Below are 17,198 nucleotides of genomic sequence, written 5' to 3'. Positions count from 1 at the left end.
CGTGGGCGTTGGGATGCGGTGAGCTCTGAAGTCCTTTCCAACCCAAACCATGCCACAATCCTGTGATTCTGTGCCAATTCCCTCTGTGGATGTTCAGGAGGGATTTTAAACCGAAGCAGCGCTCGGCAGAGCGCAGGGCTTGGGCAGCACCTACAAGACAGAAGTTTGTGGAGGGCAAAATTCCTGCGCGGAGGGGGAAAAACACCTTCGTGAACAGCATCCCCTCCCTGATAGACGAGGGCAGGCACCCCCAAAAAAACCAAACTAGCCCAGGACATGCGGGAGAAAAACCCCGGCCAGGCAGACCTGCGTCCGCCGTCCAGGCACACCGCAGCGCTGCGGGAGCATCCCAGGGATCATCCCGCGGGGTCCCGGCCCCTTGCGGGGGCTCCGTCCCGCACCCTTCACACCGCGGGGTCCCGGACATGTGCGGAGCTCTGTCCCGCACCCTCCGCACCGCGGGGTCCCGGCCAAGTGCGGATCTCCATCCCACACCGCGGGGACCCGGCCCCTTGCGGGAGCTCCGTCCCGCACCTCTGGATCCCGGCCGTGTGCGGATCTCCATCCCACACCGCCGGGTCCCGGACATGTGCGGATCTCCATCCCGCACCTCGGGGTCCCAGCCCCTTGCGGGAGCTCCATCCTGCACCGCGGGGTCCCGGCCGTGTGCGGATCTCCATCCCACACCTCTGGATCCCTGACATGTGCGGATCTCCATCCCGCACCGCGGGGTCCCTGCCATGTGCGGATCTCCATCCCGCACCCTCCGCACCGCGGGCGGGCGTGGCCGGGGTGTGTCCAGCGGCACCGCCCCCGGGATCCGCGCGGGGCGGGCGGGGCAGCGGCCAGGAGGAGGAGGAGGAGGAGGAGGAGGAGGAGGAAGGCAGAGAGGAGAAAGAGGGGGAGGAGAGGAGGCGGCGGCCGGGCCATGCTGGAGGCGCGGCGGCACCTGGCGGGCGCGCAGAGCGGGCGGGCGGCGGGACGGGCTCCGCGCCGCGCGTAGGGCGGCGGCGGCGGAGCGGAGGGGCTGCGCTCGGCCGGGAGGCGCTCCGCGGCACGGACCTGCGCATCCTCGCCTCGGCGGGCGGAGGCACCGCCAGCGCCCGCCGCTCGCATCCCTCGGCTGAGGCGGAGAGCAGCAGCAGCAGCAGGAGGAGGAGGAGGAGGAGGAGGAGGAGGAGGATGAGCCGCGCGGTGCTGGCCTGGCTGGCGCTCTGCGGGAGCCTGGCGGCGCCGCGCCCCGCCCGAGGTGAGGGGATGGACGGACGGACGGACGGACCGGGGACGGGGGTCGGGGTCGCGCCGGAGCTCCCGCAAAGTCGGAGTCCAAGTGCGCGGGGGACCGGGGAGGTGGCTCTCAGCAGGGTGCCGCTGTCTGGGATCTCGTTTCCTCATTATGCATAAGGAAAGAAAAAAAAAAATGATAATAATACTTATCTCTGCGTTTGAAATAGAAGCCGGCGGACGATCCATCCTCAGACTCTTTCTGTTTTGAAACTGTGTTTAATTAGAGGGGAAAGAAACGCCGTGAGAGATTAAATGTAATCCAGATGAGCGGCTGGGAAGATTTAATATCTGCAGAGCTCTCCCCACCGCTTTTCCCTTCCTCCCCCCCACCCCTCTCCAGCCAGCGGTCTTCACTGTAATTTGGGGGCTGCTAGCTCCGAGCCGCGGACCCAGCAAACCGCGGAACACTTTGCAAACACGTTCGGGAGCTTGAGCATCTCGGCAGCAGCGACCAGCTCTTGCCAGGCGACCCTTTCGCTGCCTCCCTCTAATTAGGTCTTGTCCATCCTAAAACACCCGCGGCGCCTTCTCGGGGTCTCACCCTCTTCCAAAATAGAAGGAAAAAAAAAAATCAAACAACCCTACCAAACCCAAAAATCCTCCCGAAGAAGAAAACGCCAACTGTACCCCGGAGAGACAACTTTAGATCTCTTGGGAGTTGTCTTCATTATTTATATTAACCAGTCCTTGCAGGGGTTTACCCTCCTAGCATTGAAAAGTTGGATGAGCTCGTGGAGCAGGGAGCTGCTGGTGGGGCTGCGGGCACGGTCCGGCACGGTCCCCCCTCCGCAGAAGGCTCGGGGGGCAAAACAACTGTTGTCCTAATGAGTGCCAGAATATTCCCGCTGACTTTTAGACCTCTTCCCCTCATTATTAACTTTTTTTTTTTTTTTTTTTGAGGTTTCAAAATGAAACCAGTGTATCAGTGAAAACTGAATATTTTATTAGCCCCTAAATTATTCAGCACGGCGGCTTCTCAAAATCTGGTAGCATTCGCACAGTTGCAGTGAGCATGTGATAGCTTATGCAATATGTCCTTGTACCTGCAGCTTATTCCCCAAAGTCTTTTTCTTTTTTTGAGCAGAAGATAACTGTGTCAGCCACAAAGCCTGGACTTGCTATAAGTGCTTTGCAATGGGCTTCCTTGGAACTTCTGATAGCTCATATCTGTGATGTTTTCTCATTAAAGTCTACAGTTCTGCCATGTTTTCAGGTAACTTCAGAACAGAGAGAACTTAATAGGTTTTCTAGCAGAAGTGAAATAGGAAGGAAAAAAATCCATTTGCTCTGTGATTGCTTAAACTGTGATTGTTCAGTTAAAGGTTTGTCCTTGGCTGTCAAAAGGAAACAGAAGAAAATTATACTGAGTCTTTTTTTTGAGCTGAAATGGAGCAAAATGCTGCTTGACAAGTCTGATATAGTGGGTTAATTTTGGTGGCTGTCATAACATTTACTTTTAATAGATCCTCTCAAAGTTGCAATGACTCTAAGCACTGTGAGTAACCAAAACTCTTTCAAAAGCTGGTTTTGAACAGTGCAGAATTTGTCCCAAGACATTATGAGTCCATTCCCATAATAGTGTAGGATGAAAACCAGTGGAAGTGTCATCTGTGCAGTGGCTGGTTACCACCTGGCTCTCGGGGTAAATTCCAAGTGCAGATCAAAGTTAAGTCACACACTTCATCACTGACCTACCTTTCAAGGCTACTGTTAAAGAAAAAGACCAACTGCTTTTTTTGGTGGAGCTCTGCAAAGTAATGGTGGAGATCAAAATCCTGTTTATTCATGGTGTCTTAAAAACACCTTTTTCTTTTAGTGTTTGGAGCAAATATATAGTATGTCAGCAAGTTTGGGGTGGGGTTCTTTCTGTCTTTTTGCTGTTGTTGCTGCTGTTGATTTTAAGGGAGAGAGAAGGGTGAGAGAGATTGAAAGATAGTAACGGATGAAAAAGTCATCTCAATGGGAGACTCTAATTTTCTTCCTCCTGGCCAGTCTGATGAGTTTGCAATCTCATGCACTGTAACAGGAGCCTGTTCTCCAGAGATGTCTTTATATGCAAGTACATGATGAAACCAGCCTTCAAGGGTGCAGTGACTTCCAGCCCTTAGGTTGCAAGAAAGATGCAGGTGCATTTTTGATAAGCAATGCCCTTTTATACATATTTAAAAACAGCTCTAAGCTTTTACATTTGCTGCTGTTGCTGTTCCTTGGTGGAATTTGAATGCCAGGCACTCTGGTGCTTTACTGTGCATGGACAGACAGTAGCTTCCAGAGTGACTACAGAGACTACTAGAGATTGTTTTAGGAGGAAGAAACACAGTGCATCCCACCTGTGGCAATACAGGTTCATGAGTACCACTTGTGGGTTTTTTAGAGTTTTTTTGGTCCCCAAAAAACCCCTAGCTTTACTAACTGCTAGATTTACTAGCTGTTAGCTTTCCTGACAGTCAGTGAAGACTGGGATCAGATGAAAGGAAAGCATGGTGTAAAAGTGGTGGCTGTTTTGTTTCTGAGATGCACCTCTGGCCATGGTGTAAGCTGACCATCAGCAGTACTGGGACAGTAGGTGCACAGCAGATCAGTGCATCCCACACCTTCATGATAAACATTTTTGCGACAGGACCTTTTGAGTTGTCTTTATAGTGAAGCTGCTGCCTGGGTTGTATCATGCTTCTCCACTTAGGTGTCTGCTGAGTTTTTATGTGTGGTCTGCCTAAAAATTATATTGACATTGCTGAAAACAGGCAAGTCTAATTCTCTATTTTATGACCGTATCCTGTCAGCCTGAGCGAAAAGCTCTGGAACTTTGAAGGAAGTGTTTCAAAGATGTGGGTTTTTTTCTCCATTACAGTGGGAACCTTCACTCATTCTGAGGCTTAGAAGTTTCTATAAAGCCCCTTTCTGCAGCTGGAATCAGCTGCAAAGAGCAAAAGTGCTGAGAAACAAGAGAGGTAAACTGTAGCTTTGTTCTCATCTATCTATACTGAAAGGCTGAAAAGATCACAGAGGCTTTTAAAGACCAAGATTCTTCTGTTTTACTGAATGCCTTTGCATCTTTGGACAGCATCTGCTTCTGTACAAAGTGCTGACAGTGTGACCCTGCATAATGATTTTCACTGTTCTTTTAACAAATTACATTTGTATTCAAATTGATTTTCCATGACTGCTCGTATAGCCTCCAGAAAGCATATAGTGGATATACTGTTTTATTCTGTACGTGTCTGGTCAGCCTAGGACAAAATTTGATGTCAAGCCATGCATTATTATAACTGGAATTAATCATTCTGGTAGTATTAGTTGGTTTTTTTCATGTGCCCAGCCTCTTATTTCACTGCCCTTTATGTCCTTATCCTTTATGTCTCGTTTCAAAGGATATACTTCATACAAGGTTGTGTATCAATGGCACCACAGGGGAAAGGGTCACTGTCTTATCTTCCCTCCTCCACATTTTTTCAATTACCACCCACTTGAAAATCCAGGAAGTTATCCATTCTGGAAGCTATTTCAAAAGACAGTAACTTTTAATTAAGGTTTTTATAACTTAAATTAGCTGTTTATGCAGCACATTCCCCTATAGCAATGGTAACAAACTCACAGCCAGGAGTCCCTTCAGTCTGAGTGAAGATATCTGGGGAAGCTGTGTTTAAGAAACTGCAAGAATCAGAGATAAATCCCTGTTATTCCCAAATTTATTGTGAGTCACAACAGGAGTTGGCGTGTTACTGTTTTCATCTTAAGTCTCTTAAACATCTCAAACTTAGGTAAGCCACAGAGCCAGGATTTCTGAAATCCTAAAGGATGGTCGGTGCTGTATGACAAGTGAGATTAGAGGTGATGAAAAATCCTTCCCTGGCAGGGTGGGCAGGCCCTGGCACATCTGGGATCCCTGGAATGCCCAAGGCCAGGCTGGACACTGGGGCTGGAGCAGCTGGGACAATGGGAGGTGTCCCTGCCATGGCTGGGGTGGCACTGGGTGGAATTTAAGTTCCCTCCCAACCCAAACCATTTATGTGATTCCATGACACTGAGCATCACTGAAGCATACCTGAAGCCCAACTTGAGTTTGAATAAATGAGTTGAACAACAAATGGGTACTAATTTAAGTTTCAGAAAAATTTTGCAGTCAAAATATAGTGAAATCTTAGTTGGATGATGATTTAGTCAGAAAATTAGAGTCAAAGGATTCAAGTCCAAAGAAGGGTTGTAAGAACATTAACATCTGCAAAATGAAAACTTCTGGAAAATGCTGTTTTATATTGGAGCACCAAAACACATTTTGCATTTAAAGTTCAGGAGACAACTTAGGGTAAAGGAAAATTCAGCCTAAATTCAGTGTGCTATGTCAGTCTGAGGATTAATGGGTCTAAGTTTCCCTTTTTATAGGAAACTTTGGTCTTATGTTTGAGGGAGAATTCACCATGAGTAGTGACAGCAGGGCATGGCTGACTTTCTAACAAGCTGTGTAGAGGGTAGAACAGCTTTTTTGCCACTCATATTGTGGGAACAGAGCAAGGATCTGTCCAAACCCAATACCTGCAACTTCGAGGTTTCATCAAATTTCAGTCTTGCTGGTGAGGGAATAGACTTAACATACTTGTGGGGTTTTTTATTCATTTGTTTGTGTGGCTTTTTCTTCCCTCTAATCAGCAAGCTGTGTTACCTTTCATCACAGTGGGAGTGTTCTTCTATTTTAAGTTCTGAAAGCTGAGAAATGAAGCAGACCATAATTATCTAATAAAGTCTTTTGCTAATCCAGATAATAACTATATGTGGGGTGTGTGTGTGTGTGTGTGTGTGTGTGAATGCATTATCATATGAAACATACATAAAAACATCTTAATTTGACATAATGCATAACAGCTATGTGCAAACATACTGCACTTTGGGTATAATTTGGCTATAATTTGGGTATATCTACACTCCAGAGACCATACAGAGGAATTGCAGCCACTTATGTGCTTCACATCTGGCCTGATACTTAGAAGTTTAGGAAATGTTAGATAGGACCTAATCATCCTATGAATTCTTGATGCTCAGCTCTGTATTTGAAGTAAGAATTTGTTATATGCAACAAAAGCATTTCTTTGAGGTTATTGATAGTATCCCTCACTCCACACACCTTTTTAATAAGGGACAAAAGGGGGTTTTATGGCTTGTATATAAAAGACTTGTGTCCATAAGGCTTACATATTATGAATTTTATATATCTATATCTATATATCTATATATATCCATATCTATATCTATATCTATATCTATATCATCTATATCTATATCTATATCTATCATCTATATCTATATATCTAATCTATATCTATATATATATCTATATCTATCTATATCTATATCTATATCTATATCTATATCTATATCTATCTATATCTATATCTATATCTATATCTATATCTATATCTATATCTATATCTATATCTATATCTATATCTATATCTATATCTATCTATATCTATATCTATATCTATATCTATATCATCTATATCTATATCTATATCATCTATATCTATATCTATATCTATCTATATCTTTATCTATATATCTAATCTATATCTATCTATCTATCTATCTATATCTATATCTATATCTATATCATCTATATCTATATCTATCTATATCTATCTATATCTATATCTATATCTATCTATATCTATATCTATATCTATATCATCTATTTCTATCTATATCTATATCATCTATATCTATATCTATATCATCTATATCTATATATCATCTATATATCTATATATCTATATATCTATATATCTATATATCTATATATCTATATATCTATATCAATATCTAGATCAATTATCGGGGCTTGTTTTTATACTACAGACCCAGTGAGAAGTTCGGAGAACTTAGAAGGAAGATCCTGGAGTACGTTCAGTAGTCTCGCTACTCTTCTGAAATTATAAGCAGTATTTTTCCGTGTCCCCAGGACAGGGATGTCCCTCCTGGCTCCATGGCACTGCTGCTGACCTTTCCCCAGTACTCTTCCCAGCCTCTCATTCCCAGTCTGTCCATGGTTGCCCCATCCCAGGGGCACAATCCAGCACCTCACACAGCTGGAGCTGGCCCCAGCCTCTCATTTGTCACGGCCTCTCTGCCCTCGAGGGAATCAACAATTCCCCCCAGTTTTGTATCATCCGTGAACTTTCTCAGGATCCGTTCCAGTCCTACATCCAGGTAACTCCTGAGGATGTTGAGGAGCCCAGGGCTGAGGATGGAGCCCTGCAGAGCCTCACTAGTGATGGGTTCCCTGTCTCATGTCACCCAGCCGCTGTCACCCTTTGTGCCTGATCCATGACCCAGCTGCTCACTTATCTCATGATGTGTTTATCCAGCTGTGGGACGGACAGTTTGTCCAGAACAATCCTGTAAGAAACAGCATGGAAAGCTTTTCTGAAATCCAGAAAGATTCCACTGAGTGGGTCACCTTGAAAGGAAATCAGGTTTGACAAACAGGACTTTTCCCTCATGAAGTCATACTGGCTGTGACCAATGACTTTTCCTCCAGATGTTTTTCAATACCTCCCAGAATAATCTTCTCCATACCTTTACCAAGCTCCATACCTTTAACAGACCTGTAGTTTCTAGGGTCCTCCTTCTTGCTCTCCTTGAAAACTGAGAGAATGTTTTCCAGCTTCAAGTCATCTGGCACTTCTCTGGACTCCCAAGACCACTCAAAAAGAGAGATTTTGTGATTATATCAGCAGCTGTTTGAGGATTCTCAGATTAATCCCATCAGGCCCCATAGATTTGTAGGGATTCAGCTCTGGGGTTAACTGGGGAACAATCACTGCTACAGTCATGGTCTCCCAGCCCAGGGCACTGGGACCCTCTTGGTCCATCTGTGTCAAAGAAGGCAAAGGATGCACTGAACACCTCAGCCTTGTCCCTGTCCCTGTCTGTGAGGTGACCATCCTCTTCCTGGAACAGGCCAATGGTATTTTTGCACTGCCTACTGACATTATTTTATTCAGAAAATCTCTTTTTATTTTCCCTCACAGTTCGTGCAGCACTCTGGGAACCCAGGACATCCCTCTGGCTGCCCTGGCTGTCTTGAGGGCCTGGCAGGGGACTTGGAGACCTTGTCACGAAGTCAAAACCACCTGTGGCTTCGATTTTAGCCTGTGGGAAAAGCTGCCAACTTTGTATGAAGATTTACAGGTCACAAGAGTTTTAGTTAATGTAACACAGGGTAAAAAGTAGAATTTTGGGGTTTTTTAGAATGGGGTTCAGGAGGCAAAATGGAGGAATTTGGGTGTGTCCTGTCCTTCTTCTTCTTCTTCTTCTTCTTCTTCTTCTTCTTCTTCTTCTTCTTCGTCGTCGTCTTCTTCTTCTTCTTCTTCTTGTCCTCCACCTTTCACTGTGATGGCGACACTTTTTATTGGGTTAGAGTAGAGACACACTGTCCAACATAAATTATAGTTATTTGTACGTTATTATAAACATAGTACACGTTGTTTTTAGTATAAAATGTAAACACTGTCCCAGAATGCAGACAGAATGCCCCAATCTGACTTGCTAGACAGAGCTCAGCAGGTCAGAGAAAGAATATTATAGAAAAGAGAAAATGAACAACTTTGAGAAGCAAAACCAACGCATCTGGATTTCTTCTTTGGCTGAGGGGCTGGGAGGAAAAGACTTTTTGACCACAGAGCCCTGAGACACAGCACCAACTCCGTCTGAGCCTTGGCTGTGCAATTTTCTCCCTCCACTGTCAGCAGTGTCTCTGCATTCTTCCCATGCCACCCGTCCCTGCTGACACCGGGCACACACCTTCCTTGAGTGCCTTGCTTCCAAGAGAATATTCCTGTGCAGCCAAGCCATCCTTCTGCCCATGCTGTTTAAGTGGAGAATCCTGGATTATCTCGGCTCTCCCAACTGCGGCAAGTTCTGGGCTTTAGCAGCCAGGGTTTCAGGAGCAGTATTTAAAGCAGCAAGCTGAAGTGCGCAGATGACAGCAGGGAGGAGCAGCAGATGGATAAGGAGGCTCAAGAAGATCAGCGCTCCTTCAGCAGAGCCAGGGCAGGAGCTTGGCACATCCCAGAAGAGAGAAAATTGTGCCTCAGATTTGTGGGGCTTTTGTGACCCTGGAGGCCTCAGGGGATGGTGAGGGGAGCAAAGCCTCCCCCAGAGGAGGTGGGAGGTTTTGATGTGGGATTTTTCTGCTGCCTCCTCTCCCAGGTGATGTGCTGTGGGAATCCAGGGCTTCCCTCTGGCTGCCCTGGCAGGTCTGGGACCCTGGCAGGGGTCAGGAACCCCCTGGGCAGAGCCCCCAGAGACACTGGCTGTGATCTCTGTCCATGGAAAAGAGTTTTCAATCTTACAGGGTGAATTATCAGCACTGAGTGTTTGATATCAGTAATAATTAAGTGTGGCACGGGTGCAAAAGTAAAATTTTAGAATTCTAGATGAGGGGTCCAAAGGGGACAAGGTGGAGGAAATTGGGTGTGTCTTGTCCCTTTTCTCCTTCTTCATGCCCTCCACGTCTCACTGTGGTGTTGGCATTTTTCTGTTGGTTCAGGCTGGGGACACACTGTCCAACGTAGGTGACAGATATTGGCACGTTCTTGTAAATGCAGCCCAGGGAGTTTCTGGTATTGAATGTTTGTCACATCCCACTGAGGGCAGAGCCCCACACGCTGCCCTGCAGGACAGAGCTGGGCAGGGCAGCAGAACATGTGAGAGATAAACAGAATAAACAACCTGGAAACCAGCACAGACCAATTATGGCTTCTGCTTTGGCAGCGGGGCTGACAGACAGAGACTCTCTACAATCTCAGAATCATCAATACTCAGATTCCAACAATGTGTGAGAGAGTGGGGTCAGATACAGAGGCATAAACCCCCTCCGAGGGTGCAGCTTCTGCATCAAGTGGTGGCTCCTGATTAAAACTGATGTAGAAATTTCCTAACCCAAAGTGCTCTATCAGAACATTGAAATTCTGTACGCACAGCACTTTAACCAATGAACAGCCTCACTCTTGCACACCTGGGACAGCATGAGCTCAGGTAGCTAAGTGCTTCACACTACAGATTTGAACCCCACAGCTTCCAATTTTTTAATTTTAATGCAAAGCAGGGTGTTTTCTCAGTGTTATGCAGATAATCTTCTCTCATTCTTCCTGCCCCTCACCCCTTGCTACTAATTTTTTCCTTGATTGTTTTCAATTCTAAACAACACAAGGCATTTATTTATGCAGTCAGATTATGGTCCTACTGTAGGATAAAGCTACCATTTAGACTGGAGACGTTTATATTCATGTCTTTGAGTATTCTCACAATAGTAACTTTTTGACAGGCCAAAAAAAAAAAACCAATTGTAAAAGAGATTACTGCATTTCTAATTTTTAGCTGCAGCAATTTAATTTGCCGAGCTTCTGTGTAGGGAGGCTGAAAAAAATCTCTGTAAATATGCTTTTTTTTCCCCTATCATTGTCAAGATGCTGTGTCAACCTGCATAATTATGGAGAGCTGTGACAGCGGAGCATAAATAACAGTAATTTCTGGCATCTGATTACCCATGTCTTAGGTTTCTGCAACAGTGAATCTACAACAGATCACACAAGAAACACTTACAGATAAGACTTGGATGCACCAAGCAGAGGCACGAGAAATAGAAAAAAATTTAAAAGAAATTAGATTTATTTTATGTTTAGCATTTGTTTACATCTTTCAGTCTGTCTCTCCCTCATGCAGGAGAGCTTCTATCACTGCTGAGTGTCATTGTAGACATCCAGCCCCAGAAATCCAAGTTTCCTTCCTGATTACTCTGTATCACAGTTCTTTAGACCACCCTGCTTTAATTTGTTTGCCAGGGTTGTTTTTTCTTTGGGTTTTTTGTACTCCTTTTCCATCTCAGGCTTTTGAAGTAGAGATGGAGAAACTATTACATGCAATGTAACTTGTCAGATTCCTTCTTTGTGTGAGGAATTGCATGGGATTGCTTTGCAAGGTCTTTTCTAGGTTAAAAACTAAGACCCACTAGCTGATTGCTTTCAGATACCATTCCAGAACTGTTTTAAAGCCATGCAGTTCTATTTATTGGAACAATTTTAAGGGAAGATTAGCTTGATACTGTGAATAATGTACAGTGTGGATGGGGAAATGATGTGCTGTTGTCATGGGAAGTAGCTGAAATGACCTAGTAGCTCCCTTCTGTGGTGCATGCTATATATATTTCTTTAATGGTGCTTTTGTGTAATTTCTTTAATGTCTTTTTTTTAATGCTTTACGTTCAGACCTTGTACAGAATGATGCACTCCCTAAAGATAGCCCTTCAGGATAAAGATCAACCTGTTTGACAATGACTTTCATTTTCTTGGGTGTGATCAAGCCCATCCTATTCTGACTCCTTGGCTTTCTTCACCAGATTTCTCTTCAATCTGGTATCCTTACTCAGGGAGATAAATTTTTTTCATAAATTTCTCTTAGAAAAGCTGCATATTTGTAGTGTGGCACAATTACAAAAATGCTCTGGTTCCTTCCTAGGGTGGTTTTACTTAAACTCTTACTCCAAATGTGGGTCTTGTGGTTCAACATGCCACTAAGGTCATAAAATAAAAAAAAAAAAGGTAATTGAAGCAATGTCAGGCAGCTGGGAATGTAGTGTCAGTGTATCTTTTCTTTTGTGAAATCCATCAGGGATGAAAAAAATCAAAGCAACATTCTGAACAAGAGCTTGGAAATCAGCTGGAATAAAGTGTGATTGACTATATATATTGACTTAATGTTAGCACCACATCTATATTGGTTCACACAGCAAGAGCAGTGATTGCTCCAGTGCACCTCAATATCTTTCAGCAAAGATGAATAATTACATAAAAATGTGAATTTAAAACCAGACAGTTATAGAGTAGTGGAATGGTTTGGGCTGGGGAGGGATCTTAAATCCCACCCAGTGCCACCCCAGCCATGGCAGGGACACCTCCCACTGTCCCAGCTGCTCCAGCCCCAGTGTCCAGCCTGGCCTTGGGCACTGCCAGAGATCCAGGGGCAGCCCCAGCTGCTCTGGGCACCAGGGCCTGCCCATGTCAGAGTGAAGAATTTCCTTCTAATAATTAATATAAATATAAATACTCTCTGTCAACCTGAAGCCAAAACGCTGAGTGTGAGAAAAAGTGGAGCACTAAGAGGTGCAGCTCTGACTTGTGGGCCAGAGCAGTTTGGCCAGGGAGGGGTGAAATAAGTATTTGGTCTATAGGAAACTTCCTTAGTCTCCAAAGATTTATTTTTTCTCCTGAAAGACAAAACTGAGATGATTAACTCTGTAAGGTTTGATCATTTGGCCAAAGCCTATCTAATTTCTCTGCCACTGGCTTTTCAGTAATTTTGGAACTGGTGGTGGTCTTAAGCAGAACAGTAAAATTCTTTGTTAGTTTGCCTTCTTGGGATGGCTTAAAGCAGGAGCAGGCCAGTCCCAGTGATGGTGTTAGGAAGGGAGATGGGGACAAGGGAGGAGAAGCAAGTGACAGGGACAGGGATGTTGAACACTGGATGTGTCCTCAGCTGGTTTCTTCAGGAGTGAGTTATGGATAGTTTTCTCAATGCCAGTTTTACACATTTTTCTTCCCAAGAAATACATTTCTGGACCAACTCTAAGACACAGGATGCCAGATTTCTCCCTGCCTTGAGTACAGCTGTGTATTCCCCCCTGTGGAAATGCGCAGAAGTCAGATCCATGAGCATCCCTTGCATTCCTGTCTGCTTTGTCTTGGCTTGGATTAAGGCAGAGGAGCAAATTCCACATTTCTCCGTCTATCTCCTAGTCCAAAGTGGCCATCTCACCATCCTGGGGCAGATCCAGTGTTGATTAGTCTATTCCAGTAGGTTGTTGAGGACAAATTACAGTGTTTTCTTCCCTCCCCTAATTATTTTGTAGCAAATATTTGTCTTGTGGATAAAGATTGCTCCTGGGCCACGCAGAGCAGGTGAAGCTCAGCAGCTCCCCATGTGCTCTCAGTGGAAACAGGAGGAGCTGCCTGCCCTAGAAATCCTGCTCTGGCTTAATTCCAAGCAAGAAATGTGTTTGAAAAATACCAGGGAGCCAATGTGGCTCTGGCTCCTTCGTTCAGACCAGGTGGAAAGCAGGAAGAAGGTAGGAAGGTAGGAAGAAAGAAAGAAAAAGACAAAGAAAGAAAGAAAAGAAAAAGAAAAGAAAGAAAAGAAAGAAAAGAAAGAAAGAAAAGAAAGAAAGAAAGAAAGAAAGAAAGAAAGAAAGAAAGAAAGAAAGAAAGAAAGAAAGAAAGAAAGAAAGAAAGAAAGAAAGAAAGGAAAAGGAACAAGACAAAATGTGTAAAAGCATTGTATGCTTCAGTTACTTCAGGAGGAAAAAGAGAAAACTCTTCAAAGTATCTGAGACTCCTGACTGACCAATTTTGACCAATTAGCCTGCTGCTTGATTGTTTGGGATTTTTGATAAACAAATTCTTGAGGTTTTTGTGGGTTTTTAAAAAATTTCCCGTAGAGAGTAATAAACAATTAACAATGGGTACATTTGTTTCTTTTCCAGTTTATTTCCAGTTAAAGCATTATACTTGTAGGAAAATCTGAACAGAATTTTAAATTCTATATATACATTTCCCTTTGAGACAGAGGAGGGAAGGAGAAATATCCCAAAATTGTACCCCGACTTCACTGGAACAAAAATCACTGGTATTTAATTATATATATATTAATCTAGAGGAGCACCATTTGCAGACCTAAAGAACTGCAGAAAAAAACGATAATTTTAATGTTTTCTGAGTTTCAGGAAGCTGCCCTTTCACTCTGCTAATGCTCTAATAATAATAATGAATAGCAATCATAATCATAGCAGTCTTTTGTCCTTTGTGTCACATCAAAATTTTTCCTGTCCTTACACCCATCTCTTATCCTTGACGTGTCTGTACCTTCCATCTCTGCAGTCTGAAAACAAAGGTCGATACATCAAGTAGAAAAAGGCATCTACTTTTAGAGAAATTATGAGTTTTGACGACTTATGCCTGATGAAAGCGATGTTTTGGGGCTCCTGTAGTTCCAGCTCCACTGTTGAAGCCACAGCAGCTACTTGAATATCCATCTCATTTTGTGTGTGTGAGAGAAGAGCTGCTATACTGGAAATAAAGATTTTCAGAGGTCTCAAAAACAGGGAATCTGGAAATGCTGTTTCAGGAGAACTCTCATTTAATGTCATTCAGTGTTATTCTCACTTTATTACCATGCATGTAGGAGATTCTCATTTCTTTTTCATTTTCAAAATGAGATGCAAGAAGCTTTTACAATTGAAATTGAAAACGCCTGGCCTGTTTACAACATGGTATATACATCTTGTAACAGTTGGGCTAATTTTTAAAAGCTTTTTATATAGGGTCTCAGAACCTTTTCTGTAGGAAAAGCAGCTGTGGAAAGAGCCTGGTTTTTTTCAGCCCCACTTTTCTGTTAAGATACAGAAAAGAGATTACTAAAGATTTCAGAGATAGTACATATGTTCTTTGAAAAAGAACAACATAAAAGACACAAAATTGCTGTTCTAGCAGATTACAGGGTAGAATGTGTATCTGTTGAAATTGGCCTTATGGAAGGTGCTTCTTCAAAGTTGATGTAGTTTAAAAAATAAAATACCAACTTATTTTGCCTCCTACCCTCCTTGAATCACCCCTGCTCTTTGGCTTCACCCAGGTTTTATGCTTTGGGGAAAAAAGCACAAAAGGCATGGGCAACATTCCACCAGTGACTGAGGAATTCTTGTTTATTCTGCCTGGGTGAAAAGGGAGAGTATTTAGTCTTTATGCTCTTTAAGACATAAAGGACCCGATATTCTCCTGCTGGAAATGAGGAATTTGAAGACATTGCATCTCTCTGGAGTTTGTGGTGTAGTGCCAGGGTTGTTTTTAGACAGCACAGGTGTGTCCCCATATGGTCCTGTCACACCTCACGGGGAGTCTGAAAATGGCAGTGGCAGGAATTGTCTCCGAATTAACTGGGAAGGAAGGGGTGTTGCTGTTCTACCATGTAATTTTTTTTTTTTTTTGGCATTTGCCTTTTCCTAACATATCTGTAAGCACTAACACAGGACATATCTTCATCCAGTATTTACATTCTGCAAGTGTTCACCAAAAAGTGAAGAGTGGTGGTGATGTTTGTAGACAAAACAGATTTCTGCATTCAGTACAGCTGTCTCAGGCTGTCAAAAATTGTCTGAGAATGTTCCCCTGCATTAAAAATAACTGTAAAATTTATCCTTGGTATCTTGTGTAGTGACCTAGTTTGTTTATCACTAACTACCTTGAATTTTCCGACTGCATGTACTGTTGTCTGGCAGAGTAAAAAAAAAAATAAAATTTCTATATTTACTTATTTATTAGTGTACTTTTGTAGAAAGAGGTGTAATTGTTGTCTGTCTGGCTGGATTTTTTATTTCTTCAGGCCTGATGTTTCAATGAAATCCTGATTTCTTCCCTTGCACAAAGGCTTTACATGGAATTTTTCACTTTTCCTGGAACTTTCCATTAATTGAAAGCTTTCTAATAGTTCTAATATTACAAGTTATAATGGCCAAGAACTGGTGCCCGGTGCAGCAGCAATACACTTAGGGCAAGTAATGTAGACCAAGAGATTCACTGTATCAAACATGATGTTATTTGAAAGTGTTTTCATTTATATTATACCTTTGCCCACTGCTTTTCTCTGGTTTATTATTTTATCCTTTTTTCTTCTTCTTTGGTTTATTTTTTTTCTTGTTTCCCATTTTGAACTCTATTGAACTTCAGGATTTTTGATTTTTCAGTTGGTGGTTCAAAGACCAAGGGCCCTGAGAGATGTAAATCCAAACTTGACGCTGAAAGTAGGTTGCTTTTCAGATTTAACTTTTTGAGAAATATGGATTTTTGTGGCTTCTCTTGATTTTAATAATACACTGACACTTCTATTGAATACAGCCAGAACAGCTTTACACTGAAGCTGCTTCTAGATTAACGTCTACATCTTTGCCAAAACTATTATCTATATTGCAAGCTGTCACTTTATGTCTAAACTAAATAATTAAATCTTCAGATCAGATGTACAGTTTTTTGTTATTCTAGACATAGTTTATAATTTTATGGTTTCAAAGAACCTTTGGGAAAAAAAGACCGTATTAAAGCCTACTGGAGAGTGGGCTAAAACCTCTCTGAAATTTTTGCTTGCTATAGTACATTCCTTGGTTTGGATTTATGTTTTTCAGTCAAAAACAGAGATAAAAACTGCCAGTACTGAATTAGGTTTGTCATGCCTCAACCACTGTGAGTCTCTTTATTATCTGAGCTGCTTGCCAGCAATTATACAAAATTTTTTGGTTTTTTTCTACAAAATGGCAAGGGTGCCCTTTTGCAATGTGCCAGTTGGGTAACATTATTTATCCCCAAAATGAGCACCTCTGTCTTTCAAGTGTAGGTGTTGCCGTGGCCATTTACTCTTGCCAACAACTCCAGTCCTGTGTTGTGAGACAGGAGGGAAATGAAAGGGAGCACCCCCAAATGAGCTGTGGGTGGAAATGTCCATGGTGGAGGAAGCTGGAAATTCATAATTTCTGGTGTCACGTCTCATCCCCACCTCTGCTTTTGCAATTGCAGGGGACTAAGGAAAGGGGGGAAAAAAAGGAAATTAATACAATGTTGACGCTGTTGAGCCAGGGACGTGTGAAATGACTTGTACAATTTCAGAAGGCAAATGGATGTTTATTCAAAAGCACTTCTCTTTTTTATAGAGAACATCGTGCACATAAATTCCATTGGTGTTAAAGTAAAAACATTTCACCTGATTGGTGCACTGGGCTTAGGTCAGTGTGGTAGAACATATCTATGAACAATATGAATGGAAAGCAAGATTGTTTATATTCCTCTGGGACTTTTTCCCAGGCTTAGCCTGGCAGA

The 17,198-nt window shown here is 43.2% G+C and overlaps 1 protein-coding gene across 2 annotated transcripts in view; it reads left to right on the top strand.

The window, feature by feature from the left end:
• The first annotated feature begins 1,108 nt into the window (after positions 1 to 1,108).
• Positions 1,109 to 17,198, top strand: part of EDIL3 (EGF like and discoidin domains 3) — a 238,130-nt gene continuing 222,040 nt past the window's right edge. For both annotated transcript variants that reach the window (XM_021551870.3, XM_021551869.4), the window contains exon 1: positions 1,109 to 1,249. In XM_021551870.3, the coding sequence (XP_021407545.1) occupies positions 1,183 to 1,249 (67 nt within the window). In that variant the 5' untranslated portion in view covers positions 1,109 to 1,182. The remainder of the gene's footprint in view (positions 1,250 to 17,198) is intronic.

Source organism: Lonchura striata, chromosome Z (assembly GCF_050655825.1).
Source record: "Lonchura striata isolate lonStrDom1 chromosome Z, ASM5065582v1, whole genome shotgun sequence".
Taxonomy (NCBI): Eukaryota; Metazoa; Chordata; class Aves; order Passeriformes; family Estrildidae; genus Lonchura; species Lonchura striata.
The sequence above is the reverse complement of the archived record's forward strand: the minus strand, read 5'-3'. Positions and strand labels throughout refer to the sequence as shown.